The sequence below is a fragment of the Lipotes vexillifer genome, unplaced genomic scaffold, assembly GCF_000442215.2.
Source record: "Lipotes vexillifer unplaced genomic scaffold, Lipotes_vexillifer_v1.1 scaffold1492, whole genome shotgun sequence".
Classification (NCBI taxonomy): Eukaryota; Metazoa; Chordata; class Mammalia; order Artiodactyla; family Lipotidae; genus Lipotes; species Lipotes vexillifer.
The window spans coordinates 353,719-378,171 of NW_006769666.1; the positions used below are offsets into that span (position 1 = coordinate 353,719).

The window sequence follows — 24,453 nt, forward strand, 5'->3', positions numbered from 1 at the left end:
CAGAGCTCATCGTCCTCCGGGGAGCGGTGGTCTGGCTGCAGGAAGGGGGCATGTGTGTGCAAGGAGGGGCGGGGAAGCTCTGGCACACCCATTCTCTCTGCCAGGCCCTTGCACCCACATTCCCTTGTACGATCCTCACGACACGGGCCCTGTTCCCACCAGAGCTCACTGTCCGCATCTTCCAGATGGAGGTGAAGCCTCGGGGAAGCCACTTGTCCGAGGTGGCAGGGTAAGGAACGGCAGACAGAGCCCGGAGCCCCGATCCGCAGGCTCCACGGACTGCGTGCTTGCCCCGTGTCCTGCCGTTCTATGTCAGGGCAGACTCAAGAGGGCTCCTTTCTGGGTTTATACGAAAAGCGTGGAATTGAGGCTGCGGGAAGGCAGAGTTTTTATGGTGAGCCTGGTGTTCTGGACCACAGCAGCACAGCCCCCTCAAAGATATCTGGCAGTTGCGATGTGTGGCAAGCAATTTGGTACTAATAACAGTTGTGTAGGGAGTTCCCTGGCAGTAGAGTGGTTAGGACTCGGTGCTCTCACTGCTGGGGCCCTGGGTTTGATCCCTCGTCGGGGAACTAAAATCCCATGAGCCGTGCCATGTGGCGTGTCAAAAACAAACAAACAAAAACCAGTCGTGTAAACTAAATTGGAACCAAGTTATCCTTATGATAATGTCACTGACTCAGTTCCATTCTAAATATGCCTTTTAGAGTGGTAGCTACCAGCACCCAACAAGGAATTGTTCCTAACCCTGGACGTGCCCATGGAGTATGTCAGATGTAGGGCCCACAGCATCCAGGGGACGTGGCAGAAACAGGCTGAAAATCGCCCCCCTCTGCTGTCTCCAGCTTCCTCCTGGGTACTCTGCTGCTCTCTTACACCAGACGGAGCCCAGTTCCAGCCCCCAGAGCCCATGCCCTTGGCCAGGAACGCGCTGCCTGGAGAGGGAGGCGTAAAACCAGGTCATCTCTGGGCACCTTCCTCTTACAAACGTTGAATGAGGGATAAGCAAATGATCAGTGGCTCTTCTGAGCTTAGCGCCAAGGGGCAATTACTCTTGAGGCAGACACACAAAATCCTCAACCAACAGCTACCAAGGACTTGGGGGGACCACTTCGTATGGTTTTATTTACCACATTAAGGACAGTTGTAAACAGTCCATCCTCAAAACATGTGTAGTTTCATATAATTCTTTTGGTCCACTGGGGGCACAATTTACATCTGTTTAACCACAGTGAATTTTCAGAAGCGCTGATTGATTTAGAGAAAGCTCAGTTAAGTTTCTGAGCAGTGTGAAAAGAAGGCTTCCTCTCGGAGTTGGTTTCACCTCTCCACCTGGTCCCTGAGCCCCTGCTCAGTTCCCTCGAGGCCCCGTCCAGCTCAGGCACTCGTCTGTTTTGTTCCCTAGCACGGTTTCCCTCTGCTTTTCTTTTTTTTTAAAATAAATTTATTTATTTATTTTGGGCTGCGTTGGGTCTTCGTTGCTGCGCACAGGCTTTCTCTCTAGTTGCCACGAGCGGGGGCTGCTCTTCGTTGCAGTGCGTGGGCTTCTCACTGCAGTGGCTTCTCTTGTTTCGGGGCACAGGCTCTAGGTGCACAGGCTTCAGTAGCTGTGGCTCATGGGCTCTAGAGTGCAGGCCCAGTAGTTGTGGCGCACGGGCTTAGTTGCTCCGCGGCATGTGGGATCTTCCCGGACCAGGGCTCAAACCTGTGTCCCCTGCACTGGCAGGCAGATTCTTAACCACTGCACCACCAGGGAAGCCCTTCCTCTGCTTCTTACCTTCACTCTCAACTCCATCCAGACCTTCCACCCTCAGAACCCAAGCGACCTCTCACTGTTAAAAAGCCTCCTGAGCTCACTGAACTGGTACATCAAGAGGAGGGGGTGGGAGAACGAGGGAAACAGTAGAGGCAGGAGGCTAAATAACGTGGCTCACGGGAGGAGCCTCCCAGCACTCAGACATGGGCCCTTTCGAGTAATTGACGCAAGCCAGAGGGAAGGGGCAGCTGGGTAGTAAGGTTCTCAGGTCCTTACTGAGATGCTGAAGGTGGGATGTTGAGACTGGTAGGCAGCGTCAGCCCAGGCAGGGCTGCCAAGCCCGCGAACGGCGCAAGCCTACCCGCTTGTGTCTCCCTTCCAGTGTACGTCTCTCTGACCTGCGCCTTCCGGTACGGCCAGGAAGACATCGATGTGATCGGCCTGAAGTTCCGCAGGGACCTGTATTTCTCCCAGGTGCAGCTGTTCCCTCCTGTGGGGGCCTCGGAAACCCTCACGAAGCTACAGGAGAGCCTGATCAAGAAGCTAGGGGAGCACACGTACCCCTTCCTGCTCAAGGTGGGTGACGACTCGACCCTCCGCTTCCTCGCACTTCCTTCACCCACAGCACCTTATGATGGGACCAGCAGCGAAGGCAAGGGGCCAGAGTAATGACATCACATTTGCGGGCCTGCAAATTGCACCCTTGGAGGAAATTCTAGATTGCACGGGCTGTGATTGTCTTTTTTTAAGTCCTTGAAAACAGCCTCCCGGCCTTTGAAGGCACCGTTTCAACCTACGGTTTAAATATTTCCCTGCATCCGACCACCTAATTATATGTGCATGTTATGCCTTCACTTGCTCGGCTATAAAAAGAAAGAAGTGCCCCTCGGTTGCCTCGAGGAGTTTCTAAGCAGGAAAGAGTTCCCTGCCAGACAGGAGATCTTAGTGAAATGTAGCCTTGACCAGAGCTCGGTGGGTCACTGTAGAGAAATCCCTTCACCCCTCTCGTGGCCTGAGTCTCCCCTGAAGGAACCTGGCTACCACGGGGCCAGCGTTCCTGCCTCTGAAGACTTGGGCCTGAGCTCACTGTCGGGGTAGCTGCTGTCACCCTCTTCACTCGCATGTTTATGGGTCTTAAGATTATATATTCCTCCAAAGTTATATGGTTCAGGCTTACAAAGGCAGGAAATTCTGACACAAGCTACAACATGAATGAGCCTTGAAAACATTATGCTAAGTGAAATAAGCCAGCCACATAAGGACAAATACTCTGTGATTTCACTTATATAAGGACCCAGAGGAGTTAAATTCGTAGAGACAGGAAGTAGACTGGTGGTCTCCAGGGAATGGGAGAGGATGAAATTGGGGGGATTAATGTTTAATGGGTATAGAGCTTCAGTTTGGGACGATGAAAAAGTTCTGGAAGTGGGTGGTGGGGATCATTGCAGGACAGTGGGAATGTGCTCAATGCCACTGAACTGTACACTTAAAATAGTAAGTTTTATTTAGGTATATATATATATATATATATATATATATATATATATATCCAATGGAAATAAAACAAAAAAAACAGGATCTCAAAAAGAGATTTACATTCCCCTGTTTATTGTAGCATTATTAACAATGGCCAATATTTGGTATATATATATTGGCCATGCTATGCAACATGTGGGATGCAGGATCTTAGTTCCCTGACCAGGGATGGAACCTGTGCCCCCTGCATTGGGAGCATGGAGTCTTAACCACGGGACCACCAGGGAAGTCCCTATGTTAGGTATATTTTATAACAGCTTTAAAAAACATCACTTAAAGTTTTGTGGTCCTGGGTGCTCCCATGTGCTGGGACTGGGAGTTTGAAGTGACAGAACCTTTTGGAGATAACATGTCAACATGTATCAAAACCTTAAAAATGTGATTTCGACCTCACCATTCCCTTTCTAATAGTGTAGCCTATGGAGTGAATGGACTAAAACTGTGCTAAGGTGGCTGAAGGATGTTTATGCAGCCTTGGTAACAATGGCAACAAAGTAAAGGCCACTTGATGGAGGGCAGCCAACAAAGGAAATGGGCTGAATTCATTGTGGTGTCACGGGGGAGTTCCCTGGTGCTCCGGTGTTTAGGACTCTGCGCTCTCACTGCCAAGGGCCCAGGTTCAGTCCCTGGTTGGGGAACTAAGATCCTGGCAAGCCATGCGGCAGGGCCAAAAAAAAAAAAAAAGCGGTGTTACCGGAGCCTTAAAAATGGTGGCACAGAGCTACATCTCCCAGCATGAAAATACTCACACTCATCCTGAGCAGGGTTAGGAGCAGTGATGGGAGCAAACTAGACTGCAGGACACGTACATCACTTGTCTCATTTCTGTAAAACTACACAGGCACATACGTGTTTGTGTGAGGGTGACATGGGACCCTCGGGAGGCTGTGTTCACACCACTCCGGCTGTTGGGAACAGACGTGAAGATGTTTCCCTTTTTCTTGCTCCTCATCTTCATTCTTCCATTTTTAAAAATTTATTTATTTATTTATTTTGCGGTACGCAGGCCTCTCACTGTTGTGGCCTCTCCCGTTGCGGAGGCTCAGCGGCCATGGCTCATGGGCCCAGCCGCTCCGCGGCATGTGGGATCTTCCTGGACCAGGGCACGAACCCGTGTCCCCTGCATCGGCAGGCGGACTCTCAACCACTGTGCCACCAGGGAAACCCCCATTCTTCAATTTTTGTGCGATGAAGGTAGAACACACGTGGAATAACATTCTCTGAAAGAAATGATCTGTTGTTTCTTTCCACAGTTTCCTGACTACTTGCCCTGTTCGGTGATGCTGCAGCCAGCTCCACAAGATGTGGACAAGGTTGGTTCCTGAAGAAATGCCAGGGATTCATTCATTCCTTCAAAAGACTTTTTCTTTTCTTTTTCTTTTTTTTGGCTGCGTTGGGTCTTCGTTGCTGCACACAGGCTTCCTCTAGTCGTGGCGAGTGGGGGCTACTCTTCGTTGGAGTGTGCGGGCTTCTCATTGCGGTGGCTTCTCGTTGTGGAGCATGGGATCTAGGCGCACAGGCTTCAGTAGCTGTGGCACACAGGCTCAGTAGTTGTGGCACATGGCCTCAGTAGTTGTGGCGCACGGGCTTTTACTGTGGGAAATTGCAGACATATGCAAAAGTAGAGAGACAGTATAATGAGCGTATCACTTGTCTTCAGCAGTTCCTAACCATGAGCAGCCCTGTGAGCGAAATAGTAGGTCTCTCCCCTCGTGGGTCTCACTTGGGGAGAGAAACAGATGAAAACCAAATAGCAAGTCCCTATGCGGCCCATCCATGGAGAACAAGAGGCTTGGAGAGCTAAGGGAGGACCTGGTGGTGCTTGTCCGGGGAGCTTAGGGAAGGCCTCTCTGATGGGGCAAAGGAGGGGCCACTCCAGCTTCGGGAGAGCCATCCAGGTGGGTGGGCGCACCATGCACAGTGGGTGCTGCTTGGGGAGCAGGCGGGGCTGGGGTGAAGGGTGGGGGCAGGTCTGAGAGGGGCGGGGGGTGCGGCCAGGTCAGGAAGGGCCTTGTACACGTTGCATGGACTGGGACTTTCTCTGAGCGAGATGGGAGCCGCTGGCGGGCTCTGCACAGTAGGTTCTTTTTTTTTTTAATTTTTATTGGAATATCACTGATTTACAACATGTTAGTTTCTGCTGTACTGCAAAGTGAATCAGTTCTCCATATACATATATACATATACATATATCCATTACAGAGTACTGAGTAGAGTTGCCTGTGCTGTACAGCAGGTCCTTATTAGTTACCTATTTTATATATAGTAGTGTGTATATGTCAGTCCCAATCTCCCGATTTATCCCTCCCCCTCCCCCACACACAGAAGGTTCTGACTTGGGTCCCCCTGGCCACTGAGCTAAGAGTGGGGTTGAGCTCTGAAAGGTGAGAAACAAAGGGGCCGTGTGTGCAAGAGAGCTGTGACCCTGGTGGACTGGGGACTCTAGGCAGGGAGGGAGGGCAGTGCAGACACGAGGAGAGAGGAAAAGGTGCTGGGACCCAGGGACTACAAGCCTGAGGGAGTCACGAGGGAAGGAGCTGGAAAATAAAAAGACAGCAAATGAGGGTGGAGAATGGCAGATGGGTACCTGGATTACCGAGGGTCCAGGGCCATGATTTTCGACTTGGGGGACCTACCCCATTAGTGGTTTGTGAAACCGGTGCGGTGGATCCGAGATGCCATTGAAGAAAGAAAATGGAATGGCATGAAGTGGAACAGCATGGGAGCTCAGAGCACATCGCACACAGCACAGATAAGCGCTAGTTCACGAGCATTGCTTCATGCGTGAGCGTCTGTTTACCGGGCCTCGCAGTGAACTTTCCTTCTTACCGTGGGCAGTGGCCTGAAACCTTTGAAAGCCACCGGGCCAGGAAAACAGGGGTGTGGGCGGGAAGGTGGAGAAGGCCACTCGATCAGAGTGGGGGACACTATACCAGCCAGAGGGCCACCCTTCCCTCTGTCGCCTGGGAGGAGACATCGGTGCAGCAGGGGCCCTGGGGGCCTCACAGCTGAGGAGGCCTGTGAGCTGGGCTAGTATAAAAGGAGAGAGAGGCGTCAAGCATTTAAGAAGGAAGGACCAGCACGTGCCCAGGGTAGACAGGTGGAAGGGCTTGGCTTGTGCAGGGGGCAGCAGGAGGTGGGGGTGGAGGGGGCTGAGCAGAGAGGAGGCGTGGCTAAGAGCTCCAGGTGCTGGAGCGTAACGATGTGTATTTATTTTCAACCCAGCTTTTAGAGTTGCTGCGATTCCACAGTTTTGCAGAACCAGTAAGACTGTGGCTTATGCGCTGCTGTCACTCTGTGGGCAGCTGGTGGAGGGCCCATCCCCGCCTCTGCGCCCTCACCCCGCCCCGCCCACCTCGTGTTAATACAACAGAGGAGCGAGGTCACGGGGGATTCACTCTGGGGCTGGGGGCCGAAGGGGCCGGCAGAGGCATTTGTTCCACCCATGCAACATGTTTTAATCTAGTTAATTTAAAAATCAGGAGCCTTCATTCCAAATTCTATTTCCAGCTTCTTTTCAAAAGTTGGGAGAGCTAGCTGCCAGCACCGGGTCCCCGTGGCAGCCTGGCCACGCCTGGCTGCAGCTGCACAGCAGCTGCCCGCTGGAGTAGGGCACTGGAGCCCCAGCACAGGCGTCCACGGACCCCTGCCAGCCCTGTGACCACTGCTCCCGCCCCTGCTGTAGGCAGTGGACCATCAGTAACACGCACACAGGGTCACTTCTGAGAAGGACAACTAAATGGGGGGTGGGCTGGCCGCCGTGCAAGGTGGTGAGAGGCTAGGACCAGCCAGGATGCCTGAGTCGTGCTCTGCAGCTACTGGCGGGGCTCATCCTGCAGGCTGGGGGACCTTCACTGGGGCCTTGGAGCCCTTGGCGCTCTCCTCGAGCTAATGCCACTATTTCATCACTAGCACACTTCCAAAGCTAGTCATAATGGTGCAACTCCAAAAAGGATACGGCCAAGACAGAAAAAGAAGTTGCCACGTAACATCCCCTGTGGGAGCTGTGACCCCCATCCTGGCTCCCGGAAGGGAGGTGCTGACCACAGCCCTGTCTGTTCTCTTGCCCCTGCAGTGCTGTGGGGTCGACTTCGAGGTCAAAGCCTTTGCCACACAAGCCACAGATACGGAAGAGGACAAAATTCCCAAGAAGTAAGAGTGTAGCTGTGGGAATATGTGAGGGGTCTGTGGGGAAGGGCTGGGGATTAGAGACTGCCCCTCACTTTATGTCTCAGTGGCAGAATCTTCCCACAGGGCCATTGTGGCGGGGTGATGGAGCCTCCCCAGGTCAGGTCAGGATGAACCATCTCCACATGGGGTGGGGGACAATGGCTGACCATTTGGGGGGAAAAAACCAAAAGAAAACGACAGGGGAGTTGGCAACGTCAAGGGCTCGTGTAAGCCCTTCAGAGCCTCCAGATCCTCTTTCTTTAGTTTTCTTCTTCTTTTGTAATTTCTTTGTTGCAGTAAAATATACATAACATGACGTTTACCATTTTAACCATTGTCAAGTGTACAATTCAGTGGCATTAAGTACATTCATTACGTTGTGTAATCAGTTACACCACTATCTGCTATCCATACCCCAAGGTATCTATACCCCAAATGCTGCCGTCACCCCAAACGGAAACTCTCTGTGCCCATTAGGCAGTGACTTCCATTCCTCCTATACTCTCAGGCTCTGGTGCCCATTTTTCTTGTTCCTGAACAAGGTTTCCAGTTGTGCCCTCAACACTTTCTCTACGTGCTCAACATTCACACCTATGGACACTTATACCAAACAGCAGTAACAGGGCATCACATCTGTAGAGAGTTTTGAAGCCTGTCACATAGGCACACATCCCCACATCAGCTTCACCCGAGAGGAGGCCACGCCGGGGTCCTAACAGAGGGTGAGAGGGACCCTTGGAGAGCTGACTGGTCCACACCACCCACCAGGCCCCGCCCCCCAGACCTGATTCCTGTACTGGCCCATCCTGCATCCATCGGCAGCATCCCTGAGGGATCCCAGCCTGGGGATGGGCAGGGGGACCTGGTAGGCCGTCCTGAGGAGGCCCAGGCTCTCATCCGGGGAACCATCGGTGACTTTTTATCCACAGGAGCTCCGTGCGTTTGCTGATCCGGAAGGTACAGCATGCTCCACAAGAGATGGGTCCCCAGCCGCAAACGGAGGCCTCCTGGCAGTTCTTCATGTCCGACAAGCCCCTGCACCTCGCCGTCTCCCTCAGCAAAGAGGTGACTGTGGAGCCGGCCTGGGGACAGCCTGCCAGACCCTCTGCTGGGGGTGTGCTGCAGGCAGTCTTGGGGGCAGCGATAGTTAAAGCACCAACATTTGGGGACAACTGGCTTTTTTCATAATTTGGAGCCGGTAAACGTGACCCTTAGGATAGGACCAAACTGGCTTGCATTCCACTCACTGTGGGTCCCGACAACTTGGAGGTGGGGGGTTTCCCATACCCCCAGCCCAGGCTGTCTTTGCCCCCTGTCTGCCCCCAGGGGCCTCTTTACTAGTGTGTCATCAGTGGGTGTGGTGTTAACAAATTGTTTGCTTCCCTGCAAACTTAAGTTTGGCAGTAACGGTGAGGGGGTGAGCATGTCATGTGTGAAGATCACGGCCGAAAAAGATGAAACTGGCCAAGGCCATCTCTGGTCCCTCCGGTCGACAAGAGTCGTGCACACACATTGCCAGCAGACTCTGTGTGTGTGTGTGTGTGTGTGTGTGTGTGTGTGCACACACACGCAAGGACATGAGCACCTGGGCTAGATCACAGAGTCACTGCTGGGCGAGCTCTGCCTCTGGGCTTCCACTGATTTCCCCTCATTTCACTTATTCTGCCCCCAATAACCTCATGATTCCACTCAAGACCCCCGGGGCTAACTCTGTGTGACTCTCAGGACTCGGGCGCTGGGGCCGGAGCCCCCCATCATCCGCCTCAGCCTCCCACAGATGGGGTAGAACCTTCTCCAGACCCTTCTCCACAGGAACTGTGATGCCATCACCCTGTCTTCCTTGAAAGTGTGGGCATTCAGCCACTTTTATTCCAGTTAAAGGACTGAGATGAATTTAACAAGATATGGCCACACTCTCTTCCCCTTTTCTGACCTATGTGCTGACTTCTGCAGGTCTATTACCATGGGGAGCCCATTCCCGTGACTGTGACCGTGACCAATAACACAGAGAAGACGGTGAGGAAGATTAAAGTGCTAGGTAGGACCTTCTGCTCGAACCTGGACGGCAGAGTCTTCCAGGTTCCCAATCTAGTCATATTTCCCAAGGGTCTCTCCTCTGGTCAGTAAGGCCCCCCGGAGCCTTGGAACTGCCCGTTCGTCTCTGCCGTCACACGGCAGGACCTTAGAGGAGGAAGGTGTCCTCTCCTGCAGCCTCGTGCCCAGCTTAGGGTTGTCTTCTGTCCTGGGGCAGCATCCCCGACGGGGCATCTTCCCGTCCTTCCTTGTCATGCCTTCCTTGAGGGGCCCCCGTGCCAGGTCTCGGGGTAAGTGCGGGAGGAGTTTTCTTCCTGCACAGTGTAGTGGGGAGCCCTGGCCTGGGAACTCTGGGCTCCCCTGTGGGCTCGAGCTGTGCACGTCCTCTTGGAATTTAGCGGGCAGCCACGGCAGCGTTCCCGGACTACCTTCCCAGGTTTCGTTAGGTACTGATTGATCACACTGGACATGCTTTGTAAGTGGTAATCCCTACTGTCACTGCTACTGTTGAGTCACCACGATGGGATGGCCAAGCCTCCTGAATACTCAGGAGATGCGCCTCCTGCTTGCTGGTCCTACACACTTCCTCAGCTCAAAGGGCGTCAAAGTGCACGGGATGCTCCTCGATCTTGGTCTTATATGGGTGATGTAAAAAAGACACAATAAAATGACCTTGGAGGGAGACCTCTCTGTTCGCTTCTCCCTCAGACACTCGATGGCTGAGACAGAGTTAGACTCACAGTGTGTTAGGGTGACCAACCATCCTGGGTTGACCAGGACCAAGGACGCAGGACTTTCAATGCTAAAATGGGGCCAGTCCCAGGCAGACCAGGATGGTTGGTCCCTCTAAGTGCCATATACCACGTTCCTCTTTACCTCTTATCCATCATAGAGAAGACTCAGGAATTGGATGCATACATACTAATAATGTCTAGATTTTTCTTGATGCTAATATACATGCTTACTTTATGGCTTTGTTTTTATGTTGGCTTAGTTCCTAGGCCTTTAAGTCTTCGTAGGACCTGGCATCATTTGTTTAGCATGTTGTATGTAGTGTCAATACAGTATTCCACAAAGCAGCAGGATTGAGAAAGTATCATTTGATACTTAGATTTTAAATTATTTCTCAAAGTTTTATGAATCCTGACATCGAAGCCCCTAATTTTTGAAAGAAGCTGTTGAATTTCTGAAGCAAGATGTTAAGAACTTTCTGTAGGCCGAGTACCGTGCTGAGTGCTTCACACAAATTGTTTTTCTGATTCTCAAATTTGATTTTAATGGAGATTAAAAATCATCTTTTTAATCATCACAACAACCATGTAAGTTAGATGCAATTATCATTCTCATTTTGCTGATGGGGAAATTGAGGCTTAGAGGAGCTCAGTAATTACCCCACAGCAGATGGCTAAGCTGGGATGTGAACCCAAGTGGTCTGGCCCCAGAGCCCACCTTCCTATCCACCATGCTACACCCACAAATCAACCCTGTGCTGCCTCCAGGTGGTTTCTAGCTTGGACACCTGAAGGAGATGCTCATTGAATAAGATAGAGAAGGTTGGAACGGAGTGTATTTGGGGAAAGAGAGCACATGGTGAGTTTTGGGACACCGGGAGATTGTGTGTTTTGGAAGGATACCCACGGATGTGCCCTGAGCTCAGCAGGGAGGATGAGGCTCCCAGGAGGTGCAGTTTTAGGAGACTGGCTCATGGGTAGGGTTGACACAGAGCAGGTTATTGGTGAATGGAAGTGGCCTGAGGACAGAACAGAAATCTCAGCCTTAAAGCCGAGCCTGAGAGGTGCACTGAAATGGCCATTAGGGAAGACCAACCATGTCCCCTGGAAGGCACCACGCAGGACTCCGCACCAAGTCACCCTACCCTGTCCCCCCTTTGCAGTGGAACAAGTGGCCAACGTGGTTCTCTACTCGAGTGATTATTACATCAAGCCGGTGGCCATGGAGGAAACACAGTGAGTAGTGGGTTGGGTTTCTATTTCCTGGGCAGCTCCAGCTTCTTTGTCAAGTTCCCATTTTGGTCATCGCTGAAGACGGAAGTAGAATGGCCAGCTAGCTCCCCAGCTTTCCACTTCCTTCCCCTGTTCTCACTTCAAGGACTGCAAAGAAAGTTAGCATCTTGATCCTGTGCTCACTAACAAGAATTCCGAGAGCTGGGTCAAGCTAAGGAATGATGGAGAGGAGAGAAATAAAGGCTGAAACATCACAGTGGGCATGCCTAGAACTTTCTATTGATCCTTGAATAAGTGCGTAGGAATTTGATACTGTTTCTGCCCCCACAGCATAAAATCAAATGACCTGTCAGCCCAGTCAAGGGTTCCCTATCTTTTGATCTTCTCTATAACTTGAAAATCTGATACCAGTGACAACTAGATTAGGATGCTATATCAGTTCTCAGCCACTTGTTGTTAGTGACTTTTCTCCCTTCATTAGAATAAAAAATAAATGGGAGGATTTCCCAGGTGGTCTGGTGGCTAAGACTCCGTGCTCCCAGTGCAGGGGGCCCGGGTTTGATCCCTGGTCAGGGAACTAGATCCCGTATGCTGCAACTAATAGTTCACGTGCTGCAACTAAAGATCCTGCATGCCGCAACTAAGTCCCAGCACAGCCAAATAAATTAAAAAAAAAAAAGATATTAAAAACAGATGGGAATCCTGTGATGGCTGCTTCATGGGGGAGTGAGAGATCTAACCAGTTTTGCTTTGTGCTAGGCAGTCAGGTTCATGAGGCACACAGGCTTCTGGGGGTTACGCCTTCTCCCAGAGAGGATTGCTTGGGAAGGTGTTTTATCTAAGCATTGTTGTATGCAAAAAATATTATCACGGTTAGAGGAAGGAGGGTTCGGGGAGCAGGGTGAGGAAAGACAGCTGATTCAGCAAGATAACATTGCATGATATTTAAAAGGCGACTTCAGGATAAACTGTTACTTAAAGCAGATCCTGACCTAAGTTTACTTATAGGTCTAGAGAGGAGAGAGGAAGGAAAGAACCATAACGCACTGACTGTCTCCTTGGGGCCAGGCCTGGGGGCTGCTCTACCTTTTAGGCTGTGTCCTTGAACATCCTTGTGTCCTGCGTGTCTTCCTGGCTTACCTTTTGGCACGTGCCCAACAATGATAGGAGAAACTGGTCCCCAGCTGAGTTTTCCCCTAATATACCCCATTACCTGGGCCTCTTTACGGCTCTTGGACACATTTTGCATCAAGGACTCCCAGAAAACTGGGAACCATCCTCCGATACACTCAAAAGGGTGGGAGGCAGGGAGATTGAAAGTGGGGCTTCTGGGCCCCTGGTGGGCAGGCCTCCTGGGAACCAGGTCAGACCTGACACCCAAGCTGCTGCCCACCATCCAATCCCAATCCCAAAGGCGCTGGGAAGTGGCCGGGCGGGACTTTGGCCCCAGGCCTTGGCATAGGCCTTCGGCAAGGGCTGCTGCAGGAAAGGCCATCGTCCAAGCCGCAACCCGGGGGCCCCTTCCTACTACAACTACCTTTCCAGTGTAATTTCTGCTTTTGTCACTCTGCTGCCCAAACTAAGCTCATTAAGAGAATTTCTACCAGGGCCCAGATGCAGGGATGTGGGCCACCTTGGGCTCAAGCAGTGTTCTGTAAATGGCATGCCCAGGAGCCTCCTGTGTGCACTTGGAGGCCAGAGAAGACACAGCCACCTTCAACTCCCCAGGGAGATGGAGGAGGGGACCCATTCCGAGGGTGGCAGTGGGACTCCCCGTCTGTTACAGAGCAGGCTGGGGAAAGGGCCCGAGGCTGGTTCCTGGACAGTGTTTTCAGGGCCCTGCCTTCTCCTGGCTGGGCACAAGGACAGAGGGTGTGCCAGGAGCACGGACACGGCTTGCCTGGGCTCTGGGGTCGGAGCGGGCAGGCGGCTGCATGGCGGCTGTTGGCACAGGCCAGGGGTCAGCACGTGGGTGAGTGGCGGAGCCAACTCTCCAGCCTCAGATGCTGTTCGGTGAGCCGGGATGCTGCCCGGCCTGGGGAGACAGTGCTGCTCTGCCCCCCGCTGCACCCAGGCCCACAGAGCCGCCCAGTCTGAACAGCCCACAGTGGAGGACCCGGCCCTTCTCGCGCCCCTCCTCCCCGGGCACACGCTGAAACCTCCCAACAGTGATGACTCCCAGCCTGGGCTTGTTGCTGGCACTGGCCAGTTGGCCCTGCAGCCCACTGCGTGGTTCACGAAGCCTCAGGAGGAGACTGGGTGTGGTCCCTGACTCTTGGGCCAGCCTCACTTCACCCCACAAGACATTCTAGAAATTCAGCAATCAGAACAGGCTGAGGGACTTGAGAAACGTTCTAACGTTGCTGCCAGCCTGTTTTGAGACATCACTAATGCCGTTCTTCTCACAAGGCAAAGGCACAGGCACCTGGACTGTCTTTCCCATGAGTCGCAGGGAACGTGGGTTCTAGAAAATGCTTGATGGCACACAGGGTCTCGTGGGGGCGAAGGTGGCTTCGAGGCTGTAAGAGCAGTCAGCTAAATCTACTCTCTGTGTTTCTTCCCGCAGGGAAAAAGTGCCGCCAAACAGCACCCTGACCACGACACTGACACTGCTGCCCCTGCTGGCTAACAACCGCGAGAGAAGGGGCATCGCCCTGGACGGGAAAATCAAGCACGAGGACACGAACCTTGCCTCTAGCACCATGTGAGCCCCGAGACTCAGTGCTGCGGTGGCACTGGTCTACGCCCCCTCCTCGTCCCAGCCCTGGGCTCACGGCGTGCACACGCAGCCTGGTGACAAAGCACGTGCTCGGGGCCCCAAGCAGGGGCCCCACTCCCCCCCCTGGTGTGACACAGTGGCTACAGCTCTGGGCCTTGTGCTGAGCCCCAACTCCCCTGCTTGCTGTCTGGGCCACCCTGGGCAGATAACTGGAGCTGTCTTGAGAACCTCAGTTTTCCCGTCTGTAAAGTGTGGGAGCGACAGCTCCTCAGAGAGAGGTTTTGAGGGTTATGTGAGACAGTCCATGTAAAATGTGGTGCCTGGCACACAGTAAGTGCTCCAGAAATGTCAGCTATTACCTTCAAAAATATCATTAGCTAGTGTAGAGCCCTGAGCATATGAACTGAGTGCCCCAGCTGGCTCCACGAATGATGGAAATGTCGTTTGTGCGTTTCCATCAGGAAAGGTAAAAACAGGAGGTCCTGAGGGCTACAGAGGTCAGTTCAATTGAAATGAAAATAAGCCCTGATATGCTGACCCCGTTCAGAGAACCGTGGCCAAACTGAGCCAGCAGGTCCAGTAAAAACTAGAACGAAGCTTCTATGTCAAATAGCCCTGTCATTCCTCACCATCCTCCGGGGCTTCCATTCCCAGCGGTGTGTCTGCTGGTGAGCCCTGAGGGTTTGGGGTAGGAGCTGCCACCCAGGCTCGGGGCCTTCGCTGCCATCTCCCCCTCCACCCCTGTGTGTTTCAAGGCCCCAGCGATCAGCTCCAGGTGATGCCATCGGGAAGAGCTCTCGCGTTTGCCCTCCCTGACCCCGTAGCTCCGAGACGAACAGCGGGGTCAGCGAACATTGGGCAGAAAGCAGGATCTTGGGGGTCAAAGGATTTTCTGAGGATGATTTGCCAGTTGGTGTGTTAGATTCTAAAGCACATCTGTGATGCTCTGGGAGAGGGCCGAGCAGGGAGATTGATGCCCTAGATCTGTGAACTCGAGGGCAAAGGAATCACGACATCCACAGCGGTGCACTGCGTTTGTAAAGATCTTTTGTGGTTCATGGAGTATTTTATAAACATGCCAGTCTCTCCATGCTTTTGTGAGGAAGGTGAATTTATACTCATTTCACAGATAAGGAAATTGAGGTTCCACCAGAATGAGAGCTTCAGCCAAGGTCACCGGGTCAGTTAATGGCAGAGCAAAGCCCACCCCGAATCCCGAGCCCCCCTTTCACCCAGCATCAGGGCTGCCTTCCAGCACCCCAGACAGTGAGGACACAGCAGAGCCTGGATGACGCAGTGGGGAGAGGTGGGGTTGATTCACCCGGTTTTTGCTTCCTGCTTCTCCCCTCCCTGCATTCTTCTGTTTTTCTTTTCTGTTTGAGCAGCATAAAGGAGGGCATAGACAAGACCGTCATGGGGATCCTGGTGTCTTACCAGATCAAGGTGAAGCTCACGGTGTCAGGGTGAGTGTCCAGCTCCAGCACTCTGCCTGCTCTGTCTTGGCCATCAGTAGTCTGAATGGTTTCATTCCTGAGTTACTGGGAGACGGAAAGCAAGAAGTGTCCACAAATTCTATCGATTACATAGCAGAGTTTTAGAGAGACTCTATTTGTCTAGTTTCACAATTCTACCTGATATAACATTACGGGGGAAAAGGTAGAAAAGCAGACTACGAAACACGTGCACTATTGGTACCACTTGGCAAAAATGGGTGTGCCTGTGCTCACGTGTGGAAGCTGATATGAAACAAGAGAATCAGTTGAGCGTCTGATTGTACTTTGGAAAAGACTGACGGCTGTGAAATGAACTTGCAGGGCATCCTGGTTCACCTGCCTCTCAGGAGGCATCCATCCATGATGGAAAGGGCCTGCCTTTCCTCCCCAACGAGCAATCACAGGACTGGGGAGTCTCCTTTTCATACAAGAGCATGACTGTCTCAGAGTTCTGAGGAAATGGTTTCCCATCTTTTTTTGAAATCAATTCCTTTCCATTTAAAAATCTTATCAGAAGGGAAAAACTCGACTTCTCATTTTCCTTTTCAAATTCCATTGCCAGAGGCTCTGGCCTTTTACCTTGATCAGCCTTCGGTAGTTCAGCCATCGAAGCAAATCCACGTGTATATTCCATAGGGCTCAGTAGGTGAAGAGTTCCCCAAATTTTGGTTGGGGCAACAAAGTAGAATGTGGGTTGATTCTGCAGATTTCGTTAACACAGTGTGTGTAGCTGTGTTTCTCAAAGTGTATAGTGTTTTCTTTCATCTTCTCTGAGAGGATCTAAAACAGGGTCGAGTGTAGCAGTCAAGGTAAGTGATCAGCAGGTAGTTCACAGTGACCTTTGTGGCCCAGAGAGAAATTCTGGACCGAGGTTTATTCTTGAACATTAGGGCTTGAACCTACGTAATTCCTCTTTTTAACTAACCCACTTGAGAAAGAGATGAAATCGCAAGTAGAGAGGAATAGCTGTGTTGGCTGTTAGGGGTGCGAAGATCCTGAAAGTTGTGAGTGAGGAACACGGTGGGGACGTGTCCAGCCTCTGAATAACGGCAAGTAAGGTTGTGTTACCACTGTGGAGAGTCACCACAGCCCTGTTTGCTTTTGTGTTTCCTAGCCTTCTGGGAGACCTCACCTCCAGGTAAACCCCTTCATCTTCCTTCTCTGCTTGATTCTCTGCTTGATTCCAAGATATCAAAGGGGACAAACCGGGGCTTCAAAACAGTTACAGTGAAGTCTGGTTTCCCGGCTGTCATGCTCAGAGGTCTTAGGGGATGATGCCCCTAACACCCTGCAGACCTTGGCTGATAGGTGTGAGGTTGGGGATGTTCCTCTGAGACCATAGCTGGGCCTGCACCTGGGCGAGGACACGCACATACACACACACTCAGAAAACTGGCACACTCCTTGCAGCTGCCCGTGTGTGTGTGTGGGGGGGGGTAAAATATACATAACGTGAAGTTTACCATTTTACCCTTTTAAAAGTGTACAGTTCAGTGGCATCAGGGACATTCACAGTGTTGTGCCACTGTCACCACTCTCTAGCTCCTGTACACTTTTCCCATCCCAAAAGGAAACCCCTTACCTATTATGCTGTCTCTCCCATTCTCCCCTCTCCCTCATCCCTGGCAACCACTAATCTGCTTTCTAGCTCTGTAGATTTGCCTAATCTGGACATGTTATATGAATGGAATCAGGCAATATTTGTCCTTTTGTGGCTGGCTTCTTCCCTTGACATCATGTCTGCAAGGTCCATGTTGTAGCACGTGTCAGCACTTCATTCCTTCTTATGGCCGAGAAATACTCCATGGTATGAATGGACCACGTTTTGGTTGGTGGACATTTGGGTTGTTTCCACCTGTGGGCGATTGTGATTAGTGACAGCAGCCATTTAAATCATGCACAAAGAGGCAGCAGGTAAGACAAGTCTGAGGCAGGCACTGACCTTACATATTCCTTCACCGACTCTTATCACCTCCCCTCACATGGAGCCCAGGCTGTGCCTTCTCTCCCAGACCCCGGCCACATTCGGGTCCACCAGGAGCGCCTTAGCAGCAGAAATGCTTTGACCGAAGCAGTAACCCCAGGGCGGGAGGTGATGGGTCCTGGGTGAAACAAGGAGTAACCCTTGTTTCCCACACCCCTTTCCATTCTTCCTGTGCCTAGATTTCCCTTCTACCCCTTCCTGACTCCTTGCCTTCCTTTTTTTAAAATTAATTACTTTATTTATTTATTTATTTATTTTCGGCTGTACTGGGTCTTTGTTGCAGTGCATGGGCTTCTCACTGCGGTGACTTCTCTTGTTGCAGAGCACCAGCTCTAGGCGTGTGGGCTTCAGTAGTTGTGGCACACAGGCTTAGTTGCTCCGTGGCATGTGGGAACTTCCCAGACCAGGGCTCGAACTCGTGTCCCCTGCATTGGCAGGCGGATTCTTAACCACTGCGCCAACAGGGAAGCCCTGTTGCCTTCCTTTTTTAATATAAATTCCAAGTCGCCTCGAAGCCCTTTAGCCTCTGGAGTTGGGTAGACCCTGCTCATTCCTGTTCTGCTCTCTGCAGAGGGACTGTGTGCGGCGTTAGCACAGATTTAACACGTAAAAAGTAGTTACATTTTTGCAAAGGATATTTTTTAAAACTATCCTTATTCTCCAGGATTTCACCTCTTCTCTATCCATAATATCATGTCCCTGAAACTAATAACCAGGAGGAAGGGGGACCTAAAAATCCTAGCTGCCTCAGCCTCTCGCAAGTGGAGTTTCTAGACCACATTCCAGGGAATACATTTAAAATTCCTTCTTGACCACTTCCTGATTTCTGGTTTGTTTTGTTTTGACTCACTGAGTCCTCTTTCAGCTGGGGCCTGGGGATCTTTCACGAAGCTCTGCAACCCCAGCTCCCAGCTCTTGGCTGTGCATTTACAATTGTGTGCATGTTCTCACCGCTCTGCGTCCTTCTTTCTTTCTAGTGAAGTGGCCGCTGACGTGCCATTCCGCCTCATGCACCCCCAGTCTGAGGACCCAGGTCAGTCTCGCGTTATCTTGCCTTTCTCTAGTGCTTTACCACTCACAGATTTATTATGTACTCACTGCTAGTCTTCTTTGACCACATCTCTGAGCACAGGCAGGGCCAGGTGGCCGAGGTTCCAGGCCACCTTCAAGTGCCTGGGCCCCCCCTCCCAGAAATGAGTGCTCGGCTACTAGGTCATGGGCCAGGTGGCTTGTCCACTTCCAGTGAGTGTGAGGAGGACGTAGCATCCCTGCTTGGGTGCGGGTTGTCTCGTTTGGTTTTATCAGGAATGATTTAAGAGCAGAAGCTTTGCTGTGAACAGACATGGATTCTTTTTTTTTTTTTTTTTAGTTGTTTTTGTCCTTGTGATGAGAAGTCTTAGGATCTACTCTCTCTTTTTTAAAAAAAAATTTATTTATTTGGCCGCGCCTGGTCTTCGCTGCGGCATGTGGGACCTTTTAGTTGCGGCAGACATGGATTCTTTTTTTTTTTTTTTTTTAGTGTTTTTGTCCTTGTGATGAGAAGTCTTAGGATCTACTCTCTCTTTTTTAAAAAAAAATTTATTTATTTGGCCGCGCCTGGTCTTCGCTGCGGCATGTGGGACCTTTTAGTTGCGGCATGCATGCGGGGTCTAGTTCCCTGACCAGGTGATCGAACCCGGGCCACCTGCTTTGGGAGTGCGGAGTCTTAACCGCTGGACCCCCAGGGAAGTCCCCAGACCTGGATTTAGATTTAAATAAAATTTGAGTGAAAAGTAAATTTGACAAAAAAAAAAAAAAAAAAAGAAAATTTGACAGCCTGAGGCTTTTGCATTTCTTTTGAAAGCATTAACAGGAATTTAGAAGATGATGAGTATTTCTGACAATGGCAGTTATGATGAGAATACAGAAAATACTAGAAAAGAGGGTCAGGCTGGGTTCCTAATACCTTGGCTCCTTTGAATTGTAAATCCGTTGGCTCTTGTATGGATGTTAAAAGTAAATTAAGTAATGGTTGTACAGCTCTGTGAGCAAACTAAAACCCATGGGCCTGTGCATGTAAATAGGTAAATTGTATGATATGTGAATTAGATCTTAATACAGCTCTTTTAAAAGGGATAAATGAAGCGGCAAAAATAATGTAGGTGAAATCTCAGAAATTCTGAGGAAAAATTCTCCGCCGTGTGTTAAGGTGCCTTAGTTGGCAGGAAAGAAAAATGGACCGGTCTGGATGAGAACCCTCCCAAGTTATAATAATTAAGAACATTTTAAGTAAAAGTGGTATAAACAAGCAGGGTTTTTTTTCTTATATTTTATAAAGAGCTTTTCTATGTTGATAATGAAATGGCATTTAAACATTAAAATGAGCCCCATATTCATTTTGGCTTTGTCTCAAAACTATTTTGTCTCAAAGGATCTCTTCCAAATATTTTAGATTCAAATACTCAAAACTTTTGGAAGTTTGACAAAAACTTCCCTTGGGGGAAAAATACAGTCTAACCATATTTTTTTTATTCATTTATGCTTGTATCATTAAAATACTATTTTTAACTATGTGAGATTGAGACACATTCTGGTCCCTTTCAAGGACATTCTAAAAGGCTATTTTAAAACTATGACCGGAGGAGATGTCATAGTTTGTGTCAGATCATTTTCTGGCCCTGTGAACAGACTTTATGACTTCACTTGGGGGAAGTGGAGTTAGTCCTTTTCTGGGTATGACATTTTCATGTTCTAGTCATTATGGCCCTCACATTGAACATATCATAACATCAAGGCTAAACCAATGATCTTTTATACTGTGAGATTTTGGGGAGAAAGGACAAATCACCCCATGGCCTTGAAATTTTGATTTCCAGAGGTTTATGAGTCCCAAGTTTCATTCACAGATGCATGCTCACATCTTACCCGCCTGGTCGCTGGCGCCCCGAGTTGAGATGGGTAGATGCTAAGCAGAGAAAGCATAAGTTGGAGTTAAGAAACCCTGCCAGGGCCAGGGGCCAAGTAATTTGTATGTAATAAGTTCTGGAGAAATGCTACCAGAACTTATTACATACAAGGGTGGGCGGGGTGGTCCAGCATGGTTCTTGCCCAGGGTCATTTTGATGAGTCAGCCTCTCTGTAGGTCCCCTGTGGTTAGCAGCCCACACAGACACTTCCCTCCTGGTACTGCCTTCCAGACAGGCACAAGAGATAAGGGCAGTGGCTCAGCCCCACCACAAGCTCCCCCAAACCCTCTGGAGCTGTGTAGCCTCACTTAGCTCTTCCTGGCTCACCATGGTGGGTGGTAAGGCAATTACACTAGGACTTTACTAGGTGGGCAGCAGAAAGCTAAAAACAAAAACAAAAACAAAAACAAGGGGCTTCCCTGGTGGCGCAGTGGTTAGGAATCCACCTGCCAGTGCAGGGGACACGGGTTTGATCCCTGGTCCGGGAAGATCCCACATGCCGCGGAGCAACTAAGCCCATGTGCCACAACTACTGAGCCTGCGCTCTAGAGCCCGTGCTCCGCAACAAGAGAAGCCACCGTAATGAGAAGCCCATGCCTCACGACGAAGAGTAGCCCCTGCTCGCTGCAACTAGAGAAAGCCCCGTGTGTAGCAACAAAGACCCAACACTGCCAAATAAATAAATGAGAAAAAATAATTTTAAAAAACAAAAACAAAATGCAGAAAACCTCACAAAGAATTAGCAATAACCCTGGGTCTGCAAAATATATGTGAAAATCTAACCCACTCCCCGCCCCCACCCCCCACCCCAAGATCAATGTGTTAAGAGAGAAATCAAACTCCCTGAGGGGCCAGGGAGTGGTTCTCAAGCTTTAGTCACCCCCTTCCCCCAGCCACTGGAGTACTAGTTCAATGTCAAGTCCCAGGACTCACCCCTGGAGAGCCAGACCGTGGAAGTCTGGGTCGTAACAGCTCCTGGGGACTCTGATCTGGACAGGGTCCAAAGGGCACATAGGGAGAAAGGCTTAGAAAGGAGAAGCACAACATCAGAGGGGCTGAGGCTAATCAGGGAAAGGGTCCTAGAGGCGAGGTTGTGGCTGATTCCGTCTGGGGAGGTGAAGGTTGTGGCGGCAACTTTTAGAGGAAGAGATGGTTAAAAATGCAGGGAGAAAGGCCCTCCGAGCGGGAAATGGCAAAGAAACAGGAATTACATGCCATTCTCATGAAATGCATATATCTAGGCCTTTTATTCCTCCACCTATAAAGTGACCTAACAAAGGAAGAAAATTTCCGGTAGACAGGACTTATGCTAATAGACCTCTCTCTCCTTTCTTCCATGCTCACAGATAAGACCAAGAAAAGGTGAGCCCTGCTTGGTGTCATCCCGTTCTGTGACCTCCTTCTCCACAGCCCTAATGTGACCCCTCACAGTTGTTTTCGTTTTTTCTTTTTTTGTAATGCAAGTGCCTGACTTAAGCTTTGATTACCGAGGCATCCTCTTCAAAGGGGCATCCACTCGAATAAACACATTGCCAGCCACCGGACTCGACTCGGGCCGGCTCTCCCTCTCCTTTGTTTTAGAGTTTGGTTGATTTCAATAGCAGATCATTTGAGCCACTTGTTTTTTGTCTTTCTGCACTTTAAATTCCCGCTCTTTTGTTTTAAATTCACCAATAAAGAGTGAGCCCTCGAAACCCTAGGCCCCCACCTCCAACCCCCGTAAAGGCAGAACCCCAGGCCTGTGCGGTGTGCTCTCCCTCCCTACCCACGACCTCGCTGTGTGGCCCCAGGTATATGCTGTGTAATTTCCAGGTCCTGTAAGTAATAAACCTTTATTTTCTAAAAGTTTCCGGATCGTTATTGCTGAAGGGCATCTTGCAGCCGTAACAGGAACCACGAGGGCCAGTCCAGCCACAACAGTGGTTATTGATAGGCTGAGATCTGCACAAGACAAGCGCAAACCCCATTTTGGGTCTTTCCATACACGCCCCATGCTCTCGATGCCGGCGCAGGGCCTGGCTTTTCTTTTGCTCTCTAGTACCAGGACATGCACACATGCATACACACATGTACACACACGCACACATACGCATACACGCGCACACACATGCATACACGTGCACACATTCACATACACACACACAGTTATTCCGGGCATGTATGTCTACTCTGTGGGTTCCTTCATTTTCTCTGATTTTTGTTTGTTAAAGAGATTTTACTTGAAAAACTATGAGGAGAACGGCATTGTCCCGTGTTCCATCACGTAGGAAAATCTTGATCGGTTCCTGTGTTGCAAAAGGGAGATCAAGGATCTTGTTTTCCTCAAGATCTCATTGAAAGCTTCAAAGAACATGCCATGATCAAAGTGTTCTTTGTTTTATTTTAGTGTTCAGGATGAAAATTTGGTTTTTGAGGAGTTTGCTCGCCAAAATCTGAAAGATGGAAGAGAAGTTAAGGAAGAGAAGACAGACCAGGAGGCGGCTGTGGATGAGTGAAGAGGCTGGCTCAGGACGTGGGAAATGGGGTCGTTAGCAGCATGGTAGCAACGCCTCACAGTTAGCCCTTTAGTTATGCTAAATACCAAAGTGCGGGTCTTCTTAACAGAAATAAAGTTTGTCTCTTCTGTCCTGGTTGTGAGTCAGGCTGACTTGTTGGGGAAGCTGAGTGACGTCAATGGCACGCAAGCTGCAGCCTTGAGGGCCCCTGAGTCTGGGCAGGGGGGAGGGCAGCATCTAGAAAGGAGACCCATCAAGGCAAGAAGTCATCCTGAAATCAATGCGCTCACCCGAAGGGGACTGGCGTGTCCCGGGCTTTCTCCAGGACCCCGGGGGTAAGCTGTTTCCCTGGAAACTTGGAGGGGGAGCAGTGTGTCTAATGACCTGACCAATCCTAGCTCCAGGGCACCCAAAGAGCCTCCCAAGAGAAACAGGGCAGTGGACAAATGTGGGTAAAAACACTCTTCATCTCTGATTTAACTTTTGGGTCCAAGTCCTGTTTGAGCTCTGGGCTGTTGGTTGTTTCCATTGAATGCAAACAATGAAATGCGAGTTGGCTGGTTTAAAGGGGAAAAAAAGGAATGCATTGGAAGGACCTCAGAGTGGCTCAGAGAACTGACTTAAAGGAAGAATCTCCAGTTGCCACACTTGGGCTGGGTGGAAATCAGAGAAGGCTTGGGGTCCCAGCCCAGGAGCTCAGGGTCCTGCCCTCTGGGGTGGCCATTCACCTGGTGGTGGCTCAGAACCAAACGTTCCTAGTCTCCAAGCCTCTGGTTCCAGTGTGCCATTTCTGGGCAGGAGAATCTGGCCCAGCTTCAGTCAGGGGATCAGTGCCCTGGGGCCAACGATGGCAGAGCCCGGCCCCGGGAATGGGTTGTCCCAGACGAGGGGGTTCACTGTGAGTCAGACAGGCTTCTTGTTTAGACTGTCTTCATTGAGATTGGGCATGGAAGGGGCTGGGGGAAAGGATGCTCACATCCAGGAGGAAAGGAGGAGATGTGATGGAGGTGATGCCAGGGCCCTGTCCTTCGCAGAATCCTCTTCTTAGCCCATGGTACTGCGGCCATGGGGCCTGCTAATGATGGCAGAGAGGCTGAATGGCTCTCTTGGTGGCCATGGAGGGGCTTGGGGGATGTGTAGGCTCTGGTCCATGTCTCAAGGGAATAGGATGAAAGGGGGTTGGAGAGTTCTGTACAGTTTAACCCGCTCACAGGAGGTACGAGGGTGAATGGGAGGGGGCGTGTGTGGGCTGGACACTTGGGGTCAGGTCTCCAGGACAAACAGCAGTGGCGGAGGGCCAGACACAGTGTGGGTTCCATGCATATGAAGGTTCCCACATCTGCGTTTGTTCAGCAGG

The 24,453-nt window shown here is 50.7% G+C and overlaps 1 protein-coding gene across 2 annotated transcripts in view; it reads left to right on the forward strand.

Moving 5' to 3' along the window:
• The window catches only part of SAG (S-antigen visual arrestin), a 29,299-nt gene extending 6,187 nt beyond the window's left edge, over window positions 1-23,112 (forward strand). The window contains exons 4-15 of one of the 2 annotated variants that reach the window (XM_007445730.1): window positions 2,137-2,332; window positions 4,546-4,605; window positions 7,368-7,444; window positions 8,392-8,527; window positions 9,416-9,500; window positions 11,391-11,463; window positions 14,027-14,164; window positions 15,565-15,642; window positions 16,787-16,810; window positions 18,634-18,689; window positions 21,948-21,963; window positions 22,988-23,112. In XM_007445730.1, coding sequence (XP_007445792.1) covers window positions 2,137-2,332; window positions 4,546-4,605; window positions 7,368-7,444; window positions 8,392-8,527; window positions 9,416-9,500; window positions 11,391-11,463; window positions 14,027-14,164; window positions 15,565-15,642; window positions 16,787-16,810; window positions 18,634-18,689; window positions 21,948-21,963; window positions 22,988-23,096 — 1,048 coding nt within the window. In that variant the 3' untranslated portion in view covers window positions 23,097-23,112. Of the gene's footprint in view, window positions 1-2,136; window positions 2,333-4,545; window positions 4,606-7,367; window positions 7,445-8,391; window positions 8,528-9,415; window positions 9,501-11,390; window positions 11,464-14,026; window positions 14,165-15,564; window positions 15,643-16,786; window positions 16,811-18,633; window positions 18,690-21,947; window positions 21,964-22,521; window positions 22,535-22,987 lie in introns of both variants that reach the window. The other variant, XM_007445731.1, reaches the window with a different exon arrangement.
• The last annotated feature ends 1,341 nt before the right edge of the window (window positions 23,113-24,453 follow it).